The following is a 24,452-nucleotide window of genomic DNA, read 5'->3' as shown; positions in this document are numbered from 1 at the left end:
AGAATGTTTAACCATTGCATTTCTCTATATTGTTTTATTTATTTATTAACAGTTTCTTATACAGCGCACACATATTATGCAGCGCTGTACAGAGAATATTTGCACATTTACATCAGTCCCTGCCCCAGTGGAGCTTACAATCTATTCATCCCGAATTGGATCATTGGGTTCCCCTCAGACCGCCTACTTGTATTCTGTTGTCTGAGTCAGGGCTGTGGGGGACATCCGAGGAAAGTGGGGGACTTGGCCACTTTTCCGGGGGGGCTAGGACCCGATTTTAGGAAGCCTCCTGGCTATTCTGGGAGGGTAGGGGACGTATGTTCTAAACTTTAAATCTGTTTCACCTGCAGTGTAGCCTGGTTAGTGGCATGTTTAGTATGGTGAAGAAAAAAAAACATTTTAATAGGACTTATATTGAAAATGTGCATGTTGTCCCCATTAAAGAATTTGAAGCATACAGTACAGTATACCAGGTCTTATTTTCACATAAAAAATTTAACTTCTTTTAGGATTACATATTAAGTGTCAAGATAATAACTGTTGTTGTTTTTCTATTACGGACATTTAAAATGGACAGGATGACAGATTAAATTTTTTTTTTTTACCTAATTGTTCATCGTGCAGTCATCCGATACCTCGTCAAAAATGGTTTAACACTGACAGAGATCCGTGAGGACATGGTTCTGACACTAGGGGAGGCTGCTCCTCCTTTAAAGCATGGATAAGAATTGGCCAGCAGAATTCATTTGAGTAAGGGAGATTCTTGAAGTTGATCCCCATTACCATTACACGAACGAAATCATTAACAAAATCCATGACATGATATTGTAATAGCAATACATAGCCAAACATCTGTGTTTTTCACAGGAACGTGATCTCCGTTCAATGGGTCCCAAAACTTGTTACTGTTGATCCAGACGTACAAAGAGAGTGATTTTGTTATTAATTTGTATCTATGGATGAGATTTGGTGCATCTCTTCCAACTTAAGACTCAAGAACCATCAATACAATGCAAGCATCAGGGATCTCCGGCTCTAAAGAAGGGGAAGTCAGTACTGTCTGCTGGAAAGGTGATGGCCTTCATCATTTGGGATGCAGAAGGTGTACTGTTTATAGACTACCAAGGGTAGAACTATCATCGGGACATGTTTTGCTGAACTTTTGAAGAAGCTGCAACACAAAATGAAGAAGAATCAACATGGGAAGTTGGCAAGAGGTGTTCTCTTCCTCCAAGATAATGCTCCAGCTCACAAGTCACTGATGGCCCGTAACTGCCATCCAGAATTATGGATTCCAACTGCTTGAACACCAGCCTTATTCACCTCATGTGGCAACCTCTGAATACTGCCCCACACTTAAGAAAGACCTCGCCATTTTGCCACAGACGATGATGTTATTGAAGCTATTGATCAATTTTTGGGGGTACAAGATTCTGGCTTCTAGTAGACAGCGTTCTGTATGCTCCACAACTGCTGGTCTATGTGTGTACATCTACAAGGGGATTATGTAAAAAAAATAGCACAGTTATCTTAGACCACAAACTTTTCAATGACCCCTCGCATGTACCTGAGTCATACTTCATGAATTTGTTTCTGCCACCTCAGCAAATGTGGGTGGAGCGTGGGGGTGGGATTGCGTCATTATGGACCTGTGATACAATGCACATATTGCAGGATTTGTAAAGCAGGGCAAGAATACGATGATGGGGTTAAGTTTGAATTGGGTAATCAACCTGCCCACTAACTGGGTAAGCGGATGGGTGCGTCGGGGATTGTGCAGGGGTGCGAGCGGTATGGGCGAATGTATGTCGGCTCCAGAAGATTTTCCACCTTTCCAGGGAGGCCAGAAGTACCACCTGATTTTGGGGAGCCTCTTGGCCATTTCGGGAATGTAGGCAGGTGTGACCTGAGAGATCACACAGTGGGAGCGAGTTGCGATGAAACAATGTCAATGTAAACTTTTTTCAGAGAAATCCAAAAATCCACAACACAAGGGAGTAGGAATGATCAGAAAAACACTGAATAACAAACAAGAATGTTATGGATAAGTCCATTCTGAATCTTCCTAGATAGGCCAGAGATGACAGCTGAAGCAATCCACAGATGATGCTAAGATGGGACAACACACATCCCCAGGCACAAACAACTGTATACACTCACATCTAGGTCCTGGGGGGTACTTCTTTATATCTCTCTCCATCCCCTACAGTTCCCAGCCCCACCTGGCTGGGACTGGGAGCTTTCTCCTTTCTGATTGGTGGATTTCTGCTGTCAGTCTTTACAGAGGGAAAAGAAGAGGGTTTTCTAGAAGGAGCACTCCCATGATGTCAGGAAGTTTCTAACTTCATTCCTTTGTGGGGACTCATGCAGATCAAGGGCTTAATTTGAGAACACAAAACTTGAACCAGAAGGTTAACTTTTTCCTTTTCAAATTGCAGGCAAGCTTTGGTCTGCTTCTGCATTTTGTTTGCATATCAATGGAATGGATGAGGAAGGATCGACATCAAATGTTTAGGGTCCGGAGCATGGCATAGAGTACAATTCATCCTCTGATTACTGACTCTGAAACAGCAACCATCAAGCCACTTGGACACTTTCCCCTTTAGCAGATGAAAGGGACAATTGCAGGGCCCCTCCAACAATCCCAGGTAAATAGTGCCCACCACTCCCTGTAGGGTGACCAACTCATCCCTTTTATCTGGGACACACATTAATTACACAGGTTCTGTGGCAGTTTAAAACCAGGTGAAATGGAGTCTTGAGGTGTGGCAGTTTAAAACCAGGTGAAAGCCAGCCACAGAACCTGTGTAATTAATATGTGTCACCCTAACTCCCTGCCACCCCTGGGTAGGTCAGATTAATTGTGGTTGCTTTTCTATAGTATGGAGGCTTACATTCACTCTGTCTTCCAGGATCTCATGCTGTGTATTGGGCTGGTAGAGCCAGAGGCGTACCTAGATATTAGTAGGCCCCATAGCAAAAGTTTGTAAGGGCCCCCTATTTAGCAAGTGATGGTGATAAATGTATGTAAAACATATTAGTTAGACAGCAAAGATGGGCCCCCTTCAGCCCTGGGCCCCATAGCAGCTGCACCCCTTACAGCTATGGTAGTTATGCCCTTGGGTAGAGCATCTGCTGCTGCTGACTGTATATATTGCTGGTAGCCTACAGGACACAATGGGGCAGATGTATTAACCAGCGTTAAGTGCAAAAATGCACTTAACGCTGGTTAACTGGGGGGGATTACGTCTGTCCCTAATGTATTACTAGCGCACCTAACGTGCGCTAGTGACAGCCCGTCGAGTTACGCTCGGCGGGGCTGTCCCTGCAATCCCCCCCAGGGATTAACGGCCGGGGCGATGTATTAACAGCCTTCAAGGCGTTAATTCGCCCCGACCGCTTCGCCAGCTCAGGGCTAGCGTTGTCCTATCCCCCACTATGGGGACAACGCTAGCCCTGCGTCTGGCTTGGGCTGCGCTGGAGATCTCGCGTTTTTTGCGAGATCTCGCGCATGCCCAGTGCGGCCGGCCGGGGGACAGGAGATAGCGCATCAGTATTAACTGATGCGCTATCTCCAGAAAGGGACATCGCCGAAGGGGGGAGTTAACGCTCCCCCGCTTCGGCAGACAAGATGTTAATACATCTTGTCGATGTCCCTTCCTGCTTCGCCTCGCTATTGAGGCGAAGCAGGAAGTATCATAGCGGCGCGATAAGCGCTGCTATGATACATCTGCCCCCATATTTCTACCTCGGGGAACAAATATACTTGTAAAAATCGCACCTGCACAGAGTATCAAGATGGTTGGGTGGGCAGGCTGTATAGCTTTTAGGAACAACTGGGTGTTCCGTGTCTTTAATCCACCATTTTCACGCATGATGGCCACATTGGGAACTTTAGGCATTGTTCATCCACAAAGGCTTATATGGTTTATTGTGACTAGCATGGAACTTCACTGGATCTCCACTTGCTTCTCATTAGGTGGAATTGTCCAAATGTGGGAGATTGGCAGTTAAGATAACTTTTTCCATGAGCATGTAAAGGGAATGATGGTCTATTCAGAGACGAGCAATTTCAGATGGCTCTTTTGCACCCAGAAAGGTAGGGGCATAGGGGGCATATACTGTATATGTGTCCGACACTGAATATCGAAACCAGTAGTGTTTTTAAAAGTACGCAACACAAACGTCTTTGCGCACAGGCCCTTTGCCCCAATATATTGGAGCCCAAACCAAACAAACATGAAGCAGCACCAGAATAGTGAGGTGCTATTCCCACCCTATAACCTGTGCCATCACAGGAGGAGGCAGGCCACCAGCAGGAGAAGTTATTAGAGCTGCCCGGAAATCCCTACACACTGTAGGGTGCATATGGCCTTTGGAGGCTCCAGGCAGCACTGAAGCTGCACTACTGTCAACTGGGTGCCATTCCAGACTTCCTGCTAATCAGTTGTATGGCCCATAGGGCAACATACGTCCCCAGCTGTAAGACACCTGCTCCGGGGCAACGTGTTAAATTATTTTTTTTTTTTCTTATGGTGCTGTACTGGAATGTTAGATAAATGACAGAGAATTCCTTTGAGTACTCCCCTAGAGCTTCTGGGAAAGGAAGGATAGCGAGGTACAATAACTTAAAGTTTGTACAGCCTGTCATGGAACTTTTACTGCTGAATTTCAAAGGTTTTTTTTTTAATTGTACAATTCTCAGTCTAAAAGAAAAAGTTCACCTCCGGAACAGTTATAAAAAGTTATTGCTGGGATTAAATAATCTTTTGTTGCTTAAAGTTCCTTATTTTAAGCAAGGAGTTAAAAGAGCAATGTTTCTGACAAGTATAGATATAGAAGGCGGATGTCCTCATTCTTAGTAGGATTTTTCCGATGCATTACAAAACGCCTGTAGTAAAAGAAAAATTAAGCACAGGCCCATGCTTTACGTTTGTGGCAATTACCCGATTTCCCCTGTGTTATCCATAGCGGTTACTTACATACTGTAGGTATAGCATCTATCTATTAAGCGTACCTAAGTTATTGATTTAAAGTAAATATATGTCAATGGCACTTCTAAATGGTTTAATCAGTAAAATAATTGCTGAGTTGGGTGATCTGAGAAAATGCCTAATGTCCTTACCACAAACACAGTTTGCACAGTACCGACAGTGTAAATCACAGTGTACACAACGGGTCCCGCTTCTCCAGCATAAGGTGGAGAAGCGGGCACCCGTTATGTGCAGATGTATTGACCCCCCCCCCCAGCCAATCAGGAGAGCCGTTATGCCCAGCATGAACAGCTCTCCCTATCAGCATCAGCATCCAGCGCTTGCGCGATGCACTTTTCTCTCCCCCGCCGGCTTTCTGGGCATGCGCGAGATCTCACTAAAACTGTGAGATCTCTAGCGCAGCCCAAGCCAGAAGCAGGGCTGGCATTGTCCCTGCAGTGGGGGATAGGACAACGCTAGCCCTGAGCTAAACACTGGGGCGGATTGCCGGGACAGCCCCGCCTAGCATAACTCAGCGGGCTGTCACTAGCGCACATTAAGTGCGCTAGTAATACATTGGCGAAAACATAATCCCTCCAGTTAACCAGCGTTAAGTGCATTTCTGCACTTACATCTGCCCTAGTGTCTCACAACAGGCTTTTCCACAGATAGTAGCTGGGTTAGGTCTTGTCTCATTTTTCCACTATCAGACTCTTACTGGTGGCTGCTCTCAGACTGAAGCCCAAAAGATCCAAAAATGGAACTCTTGGATAGAGCCCTACCTTCTCTCTCACAGCCTCACTTCAGAAACCCTTATCCGGCTTTTTACAAAAAGCTCTCAGCAGAGAAACCACAAACATCTTCCTGTTTCACTGCATGTCCTCGTGTTCTAGTACTTCTCTATATTTGTAGAATGTTTCCCTCCTGGACCTTGTTAAAACCCTTGATATATTTGAAAGTGTCTATGATGTCCTCTCTTTCCCTTCTCCTTCCACCACATGGATGCATTGGCAACTTTTCACCAGCAGTCACTACTGCTCTGAAGCTAGTACTAAAGTGTTCCACAAACTACCACATGCCTATTGGATAGTGCCTGAAAAGCGTGACTGTCCTGCTGAAATTGAGACGGTTGTGAGTGACTCCCAAATTTGAGGGAAGGGTCTTCAGGCTCTAGGGAAACTGGGTAATTCTGTATGGCCAATGCTGACATGTGAGGAGGACGGGATCGAGGTCATGATGACACGATTCGCTAGGAATGGACTGATAATGGCCCTGCTCTCAGCATAGTCCACTGCTGAATGTCACAGGGGATAAGACCCACCATCCCGCTCACTTGCCTTCTCCAGACATACCCTTGCTGAAGTTAGTAAGTAAATCCTTTGCAAGCATTCAGGGTCAAGGTTAAATGAGTTCAATTAATGTTGCACTTATTTCACATGACTCTTGCCCACCGCTGACCATAGCTGTTATTTCACTGAACATGTCATAGCTATCTGTATTATGTATAATGACCTACATAGCATCTTTTGGTGCTAGTGTGTAAATGTCATCTTCTGAAAGCCATATATTAGTTCAGCTTGGAGAGCGATACAAAATAATGTATTTTGCTGAGTTTATAGGCAATGAATTACCAGCGATGTGCTGAGTGCGCAGTGTGCCTCTGTCTTCTAGATCAGCCTATGGTTGATGTGATGAGGCACATGGCAAGGATCCATGGAAAAAATAATGGAGAGGCGGCTGTTGTGTTTGTTCCCTTTCTGCTCATTATTTTTGCTTGACATCCTCTGTGTTTGACTGGTTTGTACTAATGGATTTATATTATGATGATATTGCATAATGGAATATCAGGCGCTTTTCTACGAGCAGCGAAAGGAAAAAAATCTGTGCAAATACCCAATAAAGGAGAACTGTTCATAGAATGCAACCTGGAACGTTTGCTGCTCAGAGGGGGAAATCTTATTTGCAAGGAATGTCAAAAAGTTTTAGTTTATGGTGATATTATTTATTCTGAGTGTATGATACCACCGTCTCCTGCGGTTTAGCAGGAACCTCTTGCATGTAGGTGCTGCTGGAGACCCTGCTTCTTAAGCTATATTAATTTATGTTTGGGTGTCCTTCTTGCTTCCATTTTTGATAGTTCACATTTTCCCTGATATTTGGCAAGTTATTTTTGGCTTAAGATACCTGTACCGTCATCCTGCTCATAGATATACAGAGTGGTCATTGCCGCATGCAACTACTATCTACTCATTGAATGGGCATTTGTAGTAGAGGGTATGAGATTAAGGGGCAAGGGGCACGTGCATCAAAATTCTGTAGAGCATACACATGAGGCCGCTGTTACAAATGAGACACATGGTGGCAGAAATGTCATGGAAAAGCGATGAGTTCCTGGGTGGAGACTGAGAGGTGACTTGGAAAACATTCCAAGCCAATTCTGCCTTATGGCTGCGTTATCGGAGTGTCAGTGAGAGAAGATTACACAGATGCAAACATAGGATCCATAATCAGATTGGGAACCTGCACCTGTCATGGAGAAGTAGGAACTATTGTGGCTTCTGCACTCTATGGACCAGGTGGTAATTCTGTGTGTGTGCAGACAGTGGGCCTTTAAGTCAACTGAAGGACTAGGTACAATACATTCGGTTTCCTTTTTTCCATTATGGAACGTCCACATCCTCTGTCCTGACTCTTTCTTGGGATTTATCATAACGCTATAGCATCTGGCTAAATTCTTGTATACCAAGTAGCCAGATGCTTAAGCCTGATGGTATAGTCGAAGAACTAAACCTTTATTTGATGGGATGGGTATGGGTTAACGGGTTGACCCAATTTAGTTTGACATGCATTGGGTTGACCACTGAAGGTCACCAGCCCTTAGGTTTTTACCTGAAATAGGTAGGCAGGGTTGGAATGTGGACACAAGCATTAGGTCAACAATGGCAAGGTTGACAGTCAAGAGGTCGACATGAGTTTTTACAGTTTTTTTGTCCCGAATGTTGATCTAGTCGACATGGACACTAGCACAGAGTACCGCGTCCTCTCGCATTGCTTGCTGCCCTCGCCATGCTTCGGGCACACTATTCTATTCTCCCTCCACACCCTTACAGCAGACCATTTTTAAAGATGCTAATGGAGACTGCCGCTGCCTCCTCTAGCATCTTAAAATACTGTCTGCTGTAAGGGGGCGGCCATTTTGTGATGGACATTTTGACCTAAGGAGCTAGGAGGAGCACCGGGACGCAGACTAGTAGATCTGAGTTCCCGACTCCTGGCCAAAGAGTAAAGATGCAGTGGCGGGATAAGGCAGGTAGCGGCAGCATAACAATAGCCCCTGCAGACCCCGGCCTCCAGTTACTCGGCGAGTCCCCACCACCGCAGGGTCTACGGCGCTATTGTTACGCCACTGTTCATTATCCCTTCAGTTCTACAAAAATGTGTGAAAATTAACAAGGTCACTTTCTTTTGTAGAAATGAAGGGATTGATTCAGACCTGTATGCTGGGCAGCGTATATATTCACTGCTTAGCGCACAGGTTAACTCTGCCCCAGCGAACGTCATCCCCCACCCACTAAACGAATCCCCGCAATTGCACGTGAGTGGATGTGTATGCTTTTCCACAAATTTTATGTATATTAGTTTTATAGGTAACTGAATAAAAGTTAAAACATATTGCGGTACTTATGTAGTAACTGGGCTGCCGATTTTGAAATCGGGTCCATCGCATCGCATCGCACCCGACCATATCGCATGCGATGCGATGCGATGGACCCGATTTTTCCATAGGATTCAATGTTAAAATGGACTCTGTCCATTTTAACATAGAATTCAATGGGAAAAGGGGTCCTTTTCATACCCCTACTATCCAAGTGGGCATGGAGTTGGATATAAACCTGTGGCGAGCGTAGCGAGCCACCGAGCCCGAAGCGTGGCGAGCGTAGCGAGCCCCGCGAGGGGACACAGAATACCGTCCCCTCGCGGGGCTCGCTTCGCTCGCCACGCTTCGGGCTCGGTGGCTCGCTACGCTCGCCACAGGTTTATATCCAACTCCATGCCCACTTGGATAGTAGGGGTATGAAAAGGACCCCTTTTTCCCATTGAATTCCATGTTAAAATGGACTCAGTCCATTTTAACATTGAATCCTATGGTAAAATCGGGTCATCGCATCGCATCGCATGGTCGTATGCGATGCGATATCGCATCGCATCGCATCTGATTGTATGCCTTAACTTAAGGCATACAATCAAAAAATCGGCAGCCCAGATACTACATAAGTACCCATATTGCTTTGGTCAAATGCAGATGCGTTCTGGTGCTTTCCTGTGTCTCTATCCGCACGCATTCCTCTCACATCTTGTTGCAGTAATATAATTAGTTAGAACGTATCCCTCTAAGGGCCCCATTTACATATCAACGTTTTAGGCACTGGAGCGTTTGCAGTTACTGTAAGTTCTAAACACCAATATGCAGAGAACTCTTCACGGAGATATTAGACTACTGGAGCTAAGTATGTGGTGACTGTGAATGAGCAAGTACTGTTCTCCCAGGGATCAGTGATCCTTTAGACCATTGCATTTTACAAGCAGAATTTTGGTAAAATGGGAGCACTAAGGGCTGATGACGCCCCAGCAGTCAGCTCTACGATATACCGGGACTGTAAAGGCATGCCAAATTCTATTTTTTTATTAAATTAAACACTCAGATTCCTTTTATTAGTTTGTTTGAATTAGCTTTTCCAACGGGAACTCTGCAAGAAAAGTGCCTCAATGTTTGTTCTTGCACCATAATCTTCCTAGAGTCTTAAAAAACCCATCATTTAGTATTATTCCATTCACAACTTAAAAAAAAAAAAAGGTACATCGCATCACAGCCCATCGACCTACGACCTTTTCATACCCCCACTATCCACGCCAGCGTGGAGTTGATTTCATGTAGTGTGGCGAGTGCAGCGAGCCACCAAGCCCGAAGCGTTGCGAGCAGACGCGGAATACATGTAAAGTAATACGCGTCCCCTCGTGGGGCTCGCTGCGCTCACCACACTATATAAAATCAACTCCACGCCGACGTGGATAGTGGGGGTATGAAAAGGTCATAGGACGCGTACCGCCGCCTCTTGCGGGCTCGCTGCGCTCGCCACACTTCGGGTTCACGTTCATAGTGGGGGTGGCGTGGGGGTGCATTTAACATTGTAAGCCCCCATTAGGGTGCTTATACAATTAAACATCATATAGGGGCTTATACAAGTTTAAATCGCATCGCATCACAGTGCATCAGGTGTATGAAATGCGATGCGATGCAGTTATATGTCGTGCAACCAAATATCGTGGACGCCGTGCTAGTACACAAGTACCAAAAAAACTGAAGGCATTGCTTAATAGTGACACTGATCCTAGCCAAAATGAACCAGTTAGATGCTTAACATCTGAGGGGTTCATTTAGGGTTCAAGCTTGAAAAAGTGATAAAGTGAAGAGTGATTAACAACCAGTCAATCAGCTCCTACTTGTCATTTTTCAAACCCAGCTTTTAACATGATAGGAGCTGATTGGGTGGCTGTTTATCACTCTCCATTTTATCCCTTTTGGAAGTTTAATACAACTGGCCCTTAGAGTTGGTTGCAAGCAAAGCAGCTGTATTTTCACACTGAGCACAGTTCTGAGCAGAAATGGAATGGGACTACCAATTGCTCCAATGTTACAAAAAGAGCCACATCTCACATTGCCTTACATCCCATCTTCAAGCAACTCCCCCCCCCCATATTTGGTGGCATGCATAGCTTAATTGGGGGCGGGGGATGACGACACAGGGGATATTGTACCCTTAGTCCCCCTCACTCGGGCTCCCAGGGCAGAGCACAGTGACTCTAGGTAGTACATGATCTGCTGCTATTCTTTCATGTGAAAATAGATGATACCGAAGATTTTATTTTTTTGTGTGACCCCTGAATCAGCCACAAATACTGTTAGCATATTTAAGCAGAGCACGTGTCATGTTAACGTACGTTTCGCTTAGGTCTCTTCTAGATCTGAGTTTGTTTTCCAGTCCATCATTTTGTTTTGAACTTTGAAAAGTAAGCGTTGTCTATTGAAACATGACCATGTTTTAACTGTGTGTCATTTAGTGTTGTTTTTTCACCTGGTATTGTACAAATAACAAAAAAAATTGCTTCTTACATACATCATGTGCTGACGCATCACCATTGTTAATATACGTCTTCTCCATTGGGAACATTCGTGACAGTAGAGTATGTCATTCATTTTTATGTTCATTTGACCGTTCGTTTCTTGCAAAACAAAAAAGAAAAACAAAATGGGACTTCTTTTTCACACAGCTAACCTTGGACCAACTCCGCTAAAAAACACACAAAGTAAGTCTCAGTAGCTGCTGTAGTATTTTGACGGTCTGTAGTAATTATTTTCTTTTGGTAGAGATTATTTCTCACAAGTATATAGTAGGGCTGAGTTTCCCAAACTGTGCCATAACAATCCAGGTTTAAGGCTATCCATGCTTGAGCCCAGATTGTTAAAGTAAATTGACTAAGGTACTAATTAAGTCACCTGTGCTTATACTGTACATCAATATCCTTAAAACCTGGAGTGCAAATGCTGAATTTGGGAACCTCTGCATTAGGGTGACTCTTCCTGCCCAAAAATATTTCTTATCGATATTTTTAAAACCAATTTATAATAATTTCAAGAAATATACTGGAATCCCAGCTAACTTCTCGAATCCAAAATGTTAATGTGTCACTGTCAGAATAATACACTTGTGAGGTTCTAAATATGTGGATGTTAACCATTCGTCATTGACATATTGATTTGTACCTGTCTTCCTGCAAGAAACACTGTCTTTCTTTTGCAAGACATATCTGGAATGGCTTTAGAAATATATATAGTCCATATGGACTATTTCAGATCCTCCATGCTTACTCACATTTTACAACCTTATGGACTGAATTGGTCCAACCTTAGGTTTACAATGAAGGTATGCCCTAGTGTTCATGTTTACCCCCTTCACCTTTTAAAACCTGTGCAGTTCCTCTCTCCTGCCTGGGGTGTTACTCTCTGCTTTGCTGTTTCTAATCTGTATCTTTACACGTAGATACAGACCAGTCTATTCTAGAAGCATCATATCAGACAGCGACACCCCAGGCAGGAGAGAGAAACTGCACATGTTTTGAAATGTGCAGGGTGTTAGAAAGAACACTAGTATACCCTACATTAGTAGTTGTGCTCCTTGTATTTTTATACCTCTCTGCTGAGGCAACGCTATTTAAAATTTAACATATTTAAGTTTTTATACAGCTATTGTCTGTTCTAGTGCAGTTGTGTTATTATGTAATAATAAAATTAGTATTTTTTTAAAATCAATACAAACTTACTACTTATTTAAATTTTTACATGGCCACTCCCTTTTAGTCATTTCCTACTTTATAATTGAGCTCACAGAGTGTCAGATGAACTACAGCCTTGGGGAGGGATAAAGTGGAGAGTGATAAAAGCATCAGCCAATCAGCTCCTAGCTGCCCTTTTTCAACCCCAGCCTATAACATGGCAGTTAGATGCTGATTGGTACTTTATCACTTTCAAGGCATAGCATGTCACCCTGTGTGAGTAAAAGGTGGATCATGGTATTGTTTGAAGCTGAGATACATTTCAGGACAGTCCCAGTACACCGTATATGGGACAGTCTAGTTGCAGCACTGTGTCAGACACATTTTTATCATGTCAAAACCAAGATTAATGCTATATCCTGCAGTATATTTTGCACTGCGGTCTACATTTGCTTGGTTGCTTTTGCTAATAGTACTGACCAGGCTCTCTGTTGGCTCTTAGTGGAGCAAGGCAAAGTTGAAATCATTGGAAAGACAGTGTTCCTTAATGTAGAGTAACACATATTTTGTCCTAGTAGTGTTCTCCGTGTTGTAACGTCATCATCAATAGAAATATTAAAACTCCAAACTCATTGTGATTATCCTGTGAACAGTGTACAGGCTGATACCCAACGTGTTACAATATATGCAATCTCCAATTCCCCTCCCCTCTCTACCCTTGTGCCATAATCTCATTTTAATAACTTAAGCACTTTATTGTGTTTAATTTCCTCATTCACATGTTCATTTGCACGCTTACCCATTACGTTATAGCCCATTATAATTTTTTTTTACAAAACAAAAATTATTTAGAAATGTGCCTTCATTTTGCTGCAAGCCATTTTAAAGCACAAATATATTGCAAATACATTTAAAAGGTTTACCAAACTAGACCTTAAAGCTTGATCATAACAAAAATAAGGAAAGGAATACCATGTTTAATACATGTATTCCATGCTTTAAAATCGGCTTCTTACAGCGCCATTGTTGTTAAAACAAATCCGGAATTGAAATAAAGTGGCAATTGTTTGAAAATTAAACACTTTGATTCACTTGTGTTACAAAGCTGAATGCTAAAATACGAGTGGGAAACCATTTTCTGTTGCTACAGAAATATTTAATAATATTTTGGTTCCACTCCTGTATGTTAATCCTGGAAATTCCAGGTTTTTGTATTATTTTTATCAAGGATCTTTATCGAAACAAGCTGTTTTATTGGCAAATTTCTACGTTTCCCTACCAGCAGACAAATTATTGAGTCACAACTCTGTAACAAAGAGTAGACATGAATACTCATTTTTTATGGATTATTTTATGCTAATTACATTTAATAGAGTAGTAAAATGTACCTGAATCTGGTCTTCCTATTCTAGGACCCAAAATACTGTACAAGCACATTTTTAACCTTTGCAGAACATAAGCCTGTGTAAGCTTGAATCCCAGGCAGATGTTTTAGTTTTAAATCCTGCCCAGTATTTTGTAACACAGGTCATTCAAGGCATTTTATTTCAATACTGTATCTGTATAACGTATGGTGATAATTCTACAATTACAAGATAAATGCTATTTTTAGGAAATTTGTACAAGCTTTACAGTATTTTACTTTTGAATGTTACAATTTTTATAGTAGATGTAGTGACAGCGTGTAGCAATATTTTTATTCTAGGTCAAGACTAACCTCGTGTCCTGTCACTCAACTCTGCAGTAAGATTTAAAGGGCCAACCAATTTTAGTATTCTTTATCTGTAAATGCTACAATTTGCCATGAAAAATATACATTGTTGGCATTTAGAATTTATTCTGAGAAAATGTTTGGTGGAAATAATTAATTGTGAATAGTTAAATTGTATTCCCCTTTGGTGAAACAAGAAACCCATTTGTAAGTTTTTTAAATGGCGCCCCAGGGAACCAATTAGAGATGGTCATGGGAGATTTTGGATGATGCTGACCTAATTTTACTATCATACGAGACCATGACAACTTAAAAAAAAAATTGTATTATAATATATGCGTCATGACATGCATTTTTAAATTAGAACAACTTGTATTTTTTGCTCTGCTGGCCCTTTTTTAGTGTATTGCGTTCAAACAGAGAAATGCCTTTACAACGCCTCATAATTAAAGATAAGTACATTGATTTTCATACATTTTATAATGCCCATCAGATTTTTGTTTTGGCAACTTAAAACTGTGGGGTAGATGTATGAATCAGTGATAAGGGGGGAGAAGTGAGCCAGAGGAGAAGTGGCCCATGGCAACCAATCAGCTGCTCAGTATAATTTAATATTATGCAAATTATAGATGTTACTTCAGGGCTGATTGGTTGCCATGGGCCATTTTCCCTCTGGCTCACTTCTCCTCCCTTATCACTGATTCATACCATCGATCCCACTGTTCTTAGATTTCACATAAAATTGCAACCACCAATTGCAACGACAAAATATTAATGTATCTTACTAAATAACGTTATCTTCATAGACTTTGCTATGAAAAATGTGGCAATAATCCACGACGCACTAGAGAAATAAGCTCCACCAGTCATCACAATGGCTTTTGTTGGAACTGTCCTTTGACAAAAAGAGTGTATGCAAAGTATAATTTAAGATCACATTTGATGGGGGAAACATAATAGCTGTTTCTTTTTTAAGCCCAATGGTAAATTCCTCATTTTATTTGGACTAACTACAACAAGATTCCAGGAGAGGTCCTCAACACAAATTGAGGGGCCATAGTGCGCCTGACAACATACTACACTGGAGTAATGGGGGACCAAAGTTTAGGAAACATCACTGACGTGATCTTAACATATGATTTTTTATTATTTGAAGTAACTGTGTTACATCTCCATTGATTTACTTATTTATAATTATGAGGTGTCATTAAAAAACAGATATGAAATGGATACCTGTATAGTCTTACTTAGAATATACATGTAGGATTGTGTATGATTTATTATTAACTTTTTAGCAAAATCAAAAGTTCTGTAAAATAACAAAATGGGGGAAATTTATTAGGATGATAGATTCAGAAAGTGAGAGATTTGGTAAGGAATTTTCAGGTCTTTTAAAGCGGCAATCATTTACACAGCAAAACCGGTTTGATTTTGAAGTGTAAATGATTGCTGCTTTAAAAAACTGCAGCTTTCTAACCAAATCTCTCACTTTTTTAATCTCTCATCCTATTAAATTTCACCCAATATGAGCTTTCGGCAGTCTAGTATAAACTACTGTATACTACTGAAAGATAATAAAAAACTATTTGGTATGAGCTAAAACTGTATTTGTTTTACTTGTAACAAGCTTTTAAATTATAGAACAATGCTGCTTAAGAGGTGCCTGCTAGTATTAATAATTAAAGAAAACCATATTCCCTCTAAGCTTTGTTATCTGGAAATATAATTGTTAAAATATTAACCCATTAAAAAATGTAATCTTTTGCATGGGTTAAAATGAACTGCATACTCACAGTACAGTTAAATTGTTCTTGATTAGGCTTGGCTTGAACATTTTTTCATGTTCGGATTTGTCAACTTAGTTGGCCACTTTTCAAAGATACAAATAAAACAAATTCAGGCGTTATTTACCCATGCCATATTCATTGAAATTAATTGTTGCTCTGATTATTATTTTGTTTTTCCGTAAAGGATGGACAAAGTTTGCCCGGTTAACTCGTGCTTTGACGAACAGCCGGAGTGTCTTGCAGCAGCTGACTCCTATGAACAAAGCAGAGGTGGTCCACAAACATTCCAGATTGGCGGAAGTAAGAAACTTTGATTTATAGACATTATTTCATAGTCATTTATGAGTAAATGGATGTACTGGAAATATGTAAAAAAATTCCGATGTTTCTCTTTAGACTAAAAAAGGAAATTACGGAAAAAAAACGCACTTTACACTTTTTTTTTTAATCATATTTTTATGCTATTGTCTATGCACCTAATCAAGTAATCCATGTACATGAAAGGGCAGCTACACTCCAAAATTATGTGACCTAATTAAATTATTGTAGATACTACATTTTACAGGAACAATGCCTCATATTTGAAATATGACTTTTTCCCGAAATCAACTGCTTAAAACTCCAAAGCATACTCTTGCTGTTATTATTTGCTTAGCACATTGTTAAAGATTGGCAAAAGATTGGCTTTTTAACAACATCTGTAACCATGGAAACTAAGGGTTCAATTTACTAAGATGGGAGTTTTATTGAAGATGGGATGCAACCGTAGCAATCAATCACAGTCTACTTATTTATTTAGCACCTTCTGGAAGGTAAACTATATAGGGCCAGATGCACTAAGCTTCAAAAAGTGATTAAATGGAGAGTGATAAACAGCCAGCCAATCAGCTCCTACCTGCCATGTCACAGGCTGTGTTTGAAAAATGTCAGACAGGAGCTGATTGGTTGGTTGTTTCTCTCCATTTTATCACTTTTGAAGCTTAGTGCATCTGGCCCAGAATATGATATGTGCAATTTCCCATTTTCAATAGAACTCCCATCTTTCTAAAAATTTCCCTTAGTTTGGGCAAATGTATGTCCCATTTGGGGGAGAATAATAAGTACATCATCACCATGGGTATTTGCTCATTGTTTTCTGACTTGCTGTTTATCCACCCTGGTAAGGATACATCCTTGTACGCTAAGTGAATAAAGATATGTTATTGTAAAGTTAATCTATCTACTTAGTTAATTCTCTATAAATGATCATTTTGTTAAGTGGACTATTTTCATTGAGCCTCCCATCAAGTTGTTAGAACTATTTTGTGCAAAAGTCTAAATTTGGTCTTTGAAGGCCATAGCCAGGCCAGGCACTTAATGATACACTTGACAAAGTTCACTAGTTAATTACATATTAATTAGAGAAACTCAAGAATTCAAGTAGGTCAGTGGCCCTCGCTGACAGTAGCAGACTGTAGCTCCACTGTAAAGAAAGCAATTTATTTTGCTAATGTACAATTAAGACACAATTGCTACTCCGTTTTCTTTCAGTGAGCGTTCTGTATATGTTACAATTTCATGGACGACTCCAAAACCAGTATAAAATAAAAAATAAGAATCATTGTAGAATAAATTACCGAAAAAGGGTTTCAGAAGTCCTTTTAACATGGTATATTAATATGTGTATCAGCTGGGCCTCTGCATTGAACCTCTTGTGTAAAGACCATTGCTTGGAAATGTGGTAAAAGATGAGTCTCAACCTCATCTTATGACCTGGATAATATATATATATATATAGTACATACACATATACGTGATCTGTGTCAGTACTGGACATCATTATCATTACTACTAAGCCAAATCAGTAAGTAAAATAAGACCAAGCTTTCCTTGCTACATCACATTTTGTACCAGTAATATGGAGTATTACATCAGAAAACCTTTATATAGTAACTTATACATTACTTACAATAGGTGGTTGTCTTCTCTTTCCATCACTAGTAAATGTACTTCTGAGAATACTCTGGTTCCTCCTCTAACCTGTTCCCCTGTCTTCACTGGACAACAGACTTTATTTATCATGTTGCCAAATCCATTGTTAATACTAACAATAATTCCCATTTAAGATCTATAAGATCCATTAATTATTTACGACTTATTTTTATTACCCCCTTTTTTTCATATACTGAGAAAACTCTTATTGGTCTTTAAAAACATTTTTCATTAAATGCATTCAAGTAGAGGTAATAAATATTATCAAAACTGTCTTTAGTCATTTTAATTTATGTACAGTACTTTTTTGTGTACTTCCATCGTCGTGTGAGGGCAACAGGTTTGGGTGAATTTAGGCTGCCGATGTGCCCTTTAGAAGCAGAAATCTTATCACAATATGCATCTCAGTGTTTGTCTGTGCTTCCATCAGACCCGACACCTTACAACTGATGTTGGGACAGTATGACTGATATGAGGCACAGTCTAATGGCTGTGAGGGGAAGCAGTGGTCTACCTCGTCTGGCCCAGTGGTGAATTAAAATGAAATCGAGAACATTACACATACTGTATCAGCTATCACATTGAAAGCCTTCAGATTCATTTACAGTACTCACTTTTTACAGAATACGTGGGTGGCAGCCTGGAGATCTTTTGGATCAGGTGGGTCTATCCTTGCCCTCTTTATAAGCTGGACTCCTTGCTGAAGAGGGTGTGTCACAGCACCTTGGGGGCAGGACTGTCTCTACTCTCACAGCCCAGTCCCCCTTATCAGCTCCAGAACATTGAGCCCCCTTCCCACTATCCAATCTTTGTGCCCCATTACATGTACAGTACTGCAATTGTGAAACCTTTCCAAATTATTTTTTTTATTTTCATTTGAATATGTGCAATATTCTAGGTTTAGTGGTCTGCTAATGGTCATCCACCTTAGTAAAACAACAGAACAATTAATTATTAAAAATGTAAAATTAATGTAATTTGTTTTTTTTTCTCCAACTGTTCTGAGAAGTTGCTAATCAAGCTAGCTTCAAACATTTTCCCGCATGAGTACAAAGGTTCTTTATTGCACTCATGTGCCTAATTAAAATAAAACAGTAACGTATGATTGCATATCTAATATTAGATCCTTTGTGAAGTGTAAATGTTCTAGCTTACAATGACTAAGTGAAGACACCTATGTTTCCTTTGTATTTATCTAATTATTTTCAGGATATTTTTATGAGTATAAGCTTCACTTTTTTTTCCGTCCGTTGTTTTCTAGCATTTTACTGCGCTGGTAAAGGCAGCATCAGATAATACTGCACGGTCTAAAAACTCAACACGTCCGTAAGAAAGATATGACATTTTTTTCTTAGCACATCTGTAATTAATCCCCCATGGGGTAAGGTTACTCTTCTGTCCTGCCTTCCACATAGTGTATAATAGGACGTGGACTGTCCTGTACTGCATGATTCATGTTCTGATGAGATCTTTAGATTGCCCCAATTAATAATTCAGTGAGTGTTGTTAGCCTTTGGAACCTAATCAAAATTTAAGATAAAAGTAGCTCCATGTTTTTTTTTTTTTGCTGAAGGGAGAGGTATCTGTTCTAAGAACTTTCTGAAATATGGACACTTTGACAACACCACCTTGTTCGTGTTACTATGCAACCAAACAACCCAAATCCATATATTTTCTGTCTCCAGATAAACATTTCCTAAAATAGAACGGCTGTTTGATGCTGTTACTGCAGTGCAGCCTGTCCTCCGGCAGTTACTTCTATGGAGCAGAGATGCCTATAGGCATATATAGATGTGTAGCTGTGGTGTTGGGGTAGGGGGTCTCAAGTCATTATATCTGACCATACAGTATAATGGTCATGTTGATGTTCCATGTGATGTAGTCTTTCATCCTTCAAACATACTGGCGTCTTACTGATCTTTTCTGGCATGCTTGCAGTTCTCTGTTTTTACATGGTCCTTGGTGACAGTGGCGTTTCATTGATCCTTGATAAATCATAAACCTATAGGGTCTTAATCAAAGTGTCTGTAGGTGTGGGCAGCCGCAGAAGCCAGATTTACTACCTTATGCTAATGCGAGATTCAGTAGGGCTAAGGTGGGGATTATTGCCTAAACCCCTTTCCGCCAATAGATTTTATGCGGCACCCAAAATTATTATCAGCACTTGCACCAGCCCATGCTTCTTTATGCACATGAGATTCTTTAGAAACCATCCACCATTCCATGCACTCACAAATTAGAATTGAACAAAGATTTCGGTACCGAACATACAGTACTTCCATAGCAGAGAGGTTGGTTCAGAGCACTTTCAATGCATAACCCACACCAAGACAGACACAGAATCAGTCCTGTAATGTATGTGGATATATTGTATATTGTATTCTATTTATTTATTTATTTTTATTGAATTTTCTGCCATTATTCATGCAGAACTCTTTGGTCTTATTTTAGACCTACGGTACATCAAAGAACACAAACATCAAACATTCCTTGTCTGAACAATGTACGTGTTTTTCACCACATTGAATAATGAATATAAACAGGGCTCTGTCATCCGCGTCAGAGAGACCGCTACACGGGCAAGCGATCGATTGGCTCATTTTTAAAAACAAGGATTTGTGTCAGGGTTTTGTTTTCTGTTCAGGAGAAACTGTGTCCCAAACATATGGCCTCTGTATACTGTTGGGCCAGTATAGCATAAAGAATTTTGAGGAGGACAATGCTGTTCAATACAAGGTTCATAGAGTCCAGGGGGACCCTATGCTGGAAAATCAAATAGATCCTATTTATGAAAGCGGTGATGCTAATTAATTATGCAGAAAAAAGGGGTGTGGCTCATGGGGTCAACAGTAATTTTGTCAACCTGAAAAGGTCTACATGCGCAAGGGCAACACACAGAAAAGACCAGCACATGAAAAGGTCGACATGGGGTTTTCACTTTTTTCGCTGTCACTTGGAACCCAATTAGGGGTTTATTTACTAAGATGGGAGTTCTATTGGAGATGGGATGTTGCTATGGGGAACCAATCAGATTATATCTATTATCTTCTAGAAAGTGCTAAATAAGAAGTAGATTGGTTTCCCATAGCAACAGCCTTTCTTTAATATAACTCCCATCTTCGTAAATAAACCTTTTTGTGTAGCACTTCACTCGCCATACTGTGGGCCTCTATACCGTTCCCAGTCGGAGTCCACATGGATGGTATGAAAATGTCCCAAAAATGTAAGTGAAATTAAAACTGACTAATGCCGTGTTGACTGGTTGACTATGTCGACCATATGCTGTTGACCTGTTGACTGACGGCCTATATTCCAGATCCTGAAAAAAGATGCTGTAACAAAAATCAGTTGTTTTCGTGTATTTTGTAACTGTGCTAGTACAAATCAGATTGGTTGTAGATTTCAGGTTTTCCTAAATATCTTCCAATATTGTTTTTTTTTATCCTCATTTCACACCGCAAAAATAACCCGGGTCTGACCTGGGTTTTTGCCAGGTTGACCTGGGTATCCCTATTGTGTGAAAGGGCCATTTGTAAAAACCCGGGTCCAACAACCCGGCATTCCTCCCCGATTTAAAAGCAGGGTTAATCCCAGGTCGGACCCTAGTTCTTGGGCAGTGTAATCGTTTAACCTTGTCTAGCGATCCGGGCCCTGTTCACACTATAGGGAGGCGGCAGCATCAGCTCCAATCGCTGCCTTGTTTCCCGCCCCCCCAATGACATGCCGTTACTCCGCCCTGCCCTCTTTCTGGTGTCAACGACCTGGCTTATTGCCAGGTTGCTGTGGGGGATAATCTTCGCAAATGCCAGGTCACTCCCAGAATGGACCATAAATACTGTAAATCCCGGGTGTGACCCAGAATTTGCTATGTGAAAGGGGTATTATCTAGCTCCGGAGGGAAGGGGCAATATTTGGAGGCAGGGCCTTGGCAGATGAAGGTTTCATAAATTTGACTTACATGTCACTTTGGAAATGAAGAAGGCTTGTCAAGGACAAGGACCTCATTCAGAGGTAGTCTCAGACATGGCTGCAAACATCTTATACAATCCTTTGCAATAAATGAAGACAGTGCACTCGGTTCTGTCACTGCGTTCTTTGCTGCACCATAGAGGATATGGAATAGTTAGATTAGAGGTAGATGGATAGAGATAAATAGTTAGAGATAGCTATACCGTAGATAGGTGTACAGTAGAAAGATGGATATATAAATATACAGTATCTGTTTGAAAAATAAATTCTTATTATTTATTTATGTCTTTAGGTTCTGCAGTTGGGATCAGACATCCTCCCTCAGTACAAACAAGAAGCACCAAAAACGCCGCCGCATATCATTTTACACTATTGCGCATTCAAGACCACCTGGGACTGGGTGATTCTGATCCTCACATTCTACACCGCAATCATGGTTCCTTACAATGTTTCCTTCAAGACGAAGCAGAACAACATTGCCTGGCTGGTGCTGGACAGCGTGGTGGATGTGATTTTCCTCGTTGACATTGTTTTGAACTTTCATACGACTTTTGTTGGGCCAGGAGGAGAGGTCATTTCAGATCCCAAACTTATAAGGATGAACTACTTGAAGACGTGGTTTGTCATAGACCTGCTGTCTTGTCTACCATACGATATCATCAATGCCTTTGAAAATGTGGATGAGGTAAATTTTACATTCTAAAAATGTTGTATGGGTAAAGTAGTAGTGCACAGTATTTTCTTTATTAGTCATTTTTATTAGTTATATTTTTCCAATGTATTTTGTATTGGTTTGATAATAATTTCTATCTAAGTGTACCACCCCCATGCCTGATACCACGACAATGGCTGGTTATAACGATGGAGTACAGTATGATGTAGCAGCCTATTCCTATAGGACACAATCTGCAGTCAATTTGAGTCAGATTACATGTGGGGGAATCAGAGGTAGCCTGTAGGTGACTGTGTGGAAGAGTAATTCTCTTTTTGTTGGTGCGGTTACATCCTCATAGGCTGAACCAGCTGGAGGAAGTCAAAATGCAACCACATCAGAGCCCAAGCTTCATCATCTCGCTGTTTAATATTTGACCATGTATCCTCAGTTAGGGGTGGCCAAATATGCATGTTTTAATTGGCTGGTATTTACAGGGTTGTGAAATGATAAACAATCGAAATATGGCCTCTTTGAGATGGAGAATGAAAGGGATAAAATAAATTTGGACTATACCAGATGATAAATTAATCTCATAATATAGAAAATAATTTTTGAGTTGTGGTCTCCTGCAGTACAGGCAACATTCTTTCTACTCTTGATAAATATATAACTGTTGCAGTGTCGCCAAACAGCCCCTCTCAGCTTGCTATGTCCCGTGTAGTGTGGCCAATCTCGGAATCGGCACACACCAATCCCAGGATTTCGGGATAAAACTGCGCATGTGCAGTCTAATGCCAGGCAGCTTGCACAGCGTGACGTGATGTTAAAGGTCATAGTGTGTTGGGCGGCACTCCCTACCACTCACCCCCGCACTCCCTACCCACTCACCAGCTGCAGCGCCTGTCCCGCTCCCCAACCGCACCGCCCACTGCACGAATATGTAAGTAAATGTGCGCGGTGGACGTTTTTCAGTCCCATATCCCGGGATTGAAAAAAATGCCCCGGGATTGGCATACCTAGTGCTGTCCTAGTGTTTGGTGTCTTTATTTGCAGATAATATACCTTAGTTGCACTGTCTGGGACTAGACTTTGCTGATTAATTAGCTATATGACACGTGTACAATGCAGCAAAATACATATGTGTGATCGGCGGTCAGAATGCCAGTGATTATAAGTCTGACAGCAGCATCCTTATGCAGAAGATTCCAACAGGTGCCCCTTACCCCTCGCCCCATATTCTCCCAACTATTCCTACCCACAGCCTAACTTTAACCTTTCCCCTGCAACCTAACCCTAAAGGTGTGCACACATGGTAAGATTTGGCGGTGGCTGCTGGAACCTGGTGCTGGGAGGGGGTGGATGGCACGTGCACGCTGGGGAGAAACACATAACGCATTTCAGATTGAAAACACTTCTGAGGATTTCAATCTGAAACGTGTTAAGTGTGGCGACACATTGAGACTGAGGACCCCCTTTCTGGTCCAGCAACCTGACAAACATCCAGTGGTCGACTGGTCCAGACTGGAAGCTACTCAGGACGTTTGGGAGCATCTATGGGAGCTGTTTTGCCGGGGGACTCTATCTCATGCTCATTTAAAAGTCTATGTTTGTAAGTGCAATCTTTGATTACATTTGTATATGATCAAACGTTATTTGCACAATTTTGTTTTTCACTTTGTCTTTACATATACCATGGAAAGACCATAAGGACTTTGTTTCAGCATTATTGTTCCATTTGCTTCATCAGGTGACAAATATTTTTTATTTCTCACAATTGGTGTGATTGATTGGTGAGAACACCGAAAATGCTGGACACTTATACACCTTTTTTATTATCTTTATGTCTATGAGTGTTTCTGGGATGAGACTTTTTGTATAAAGTGATAAGCTGCTTTTGGTTCTTATAAGCACACCTTTCTTATATATATATTCTATGAAAAACAAATTAGAGGACCTCAAAATAGGCAAATGCGTAACAAGTTTGGGATAATAAAAAGGATCTGATTATCTTTGTTTCTCATTGGTTACCTATTGAACTTAATTATATGACATCT

The 24,452-nt window shown here is 41.0% G+C and overlaps 1 protein-coding gene across 7 annotated transcripts in view; it reads left to right on the top strand.

Moving 5' to 3' along the window:
• Positions 1-24,452, top strand: part of KCNH5 (potassium voltage-gated channel subfamily H member 5) — a 523,150-nt gene that overhangs the window by 296,939 nt on the left and 201,759 nt on the right. For 5 of the 7 annotated variants that reach the window (XM_083167681.1, XM_083167680.1, XM_083167679.1 and 2 more), the window contains 3 exons: positions 11,304-11,339; positions 15,988-16,103; positions 22,036-22,428. In XM_083167681.1, the coding sequence (XP_083023807.1) occupies positions 11,304-11,339; positions 15,988-16,103; positions 22,036-22,428 (545 nt within the window). The remainder of the gene's footprint in view (positions 1-11,303; positions 11,340-15,987; positions 16,104-22,035; positions 22,429-24,452) is intronic. The other 2 variants (XM_083167678.1, XM_083167677.1) reach the window with 1 other exon arrangement.

This window comes from Crinia signifera, chromosome 12 (assembly GCF_055691185.1).
Source record: "Crinia signifera chromosome 12, ASM5569118v1, whole genome shotgun sequence".
NCBI lineage: Eukaryota > Metazoa > Chordata > Amphibia > Anura > Myobatrachidae > Crinia > Crinia signifera.
This window is presented reverse-complemented; position numbering and strand designations above follow the sequence as displayed.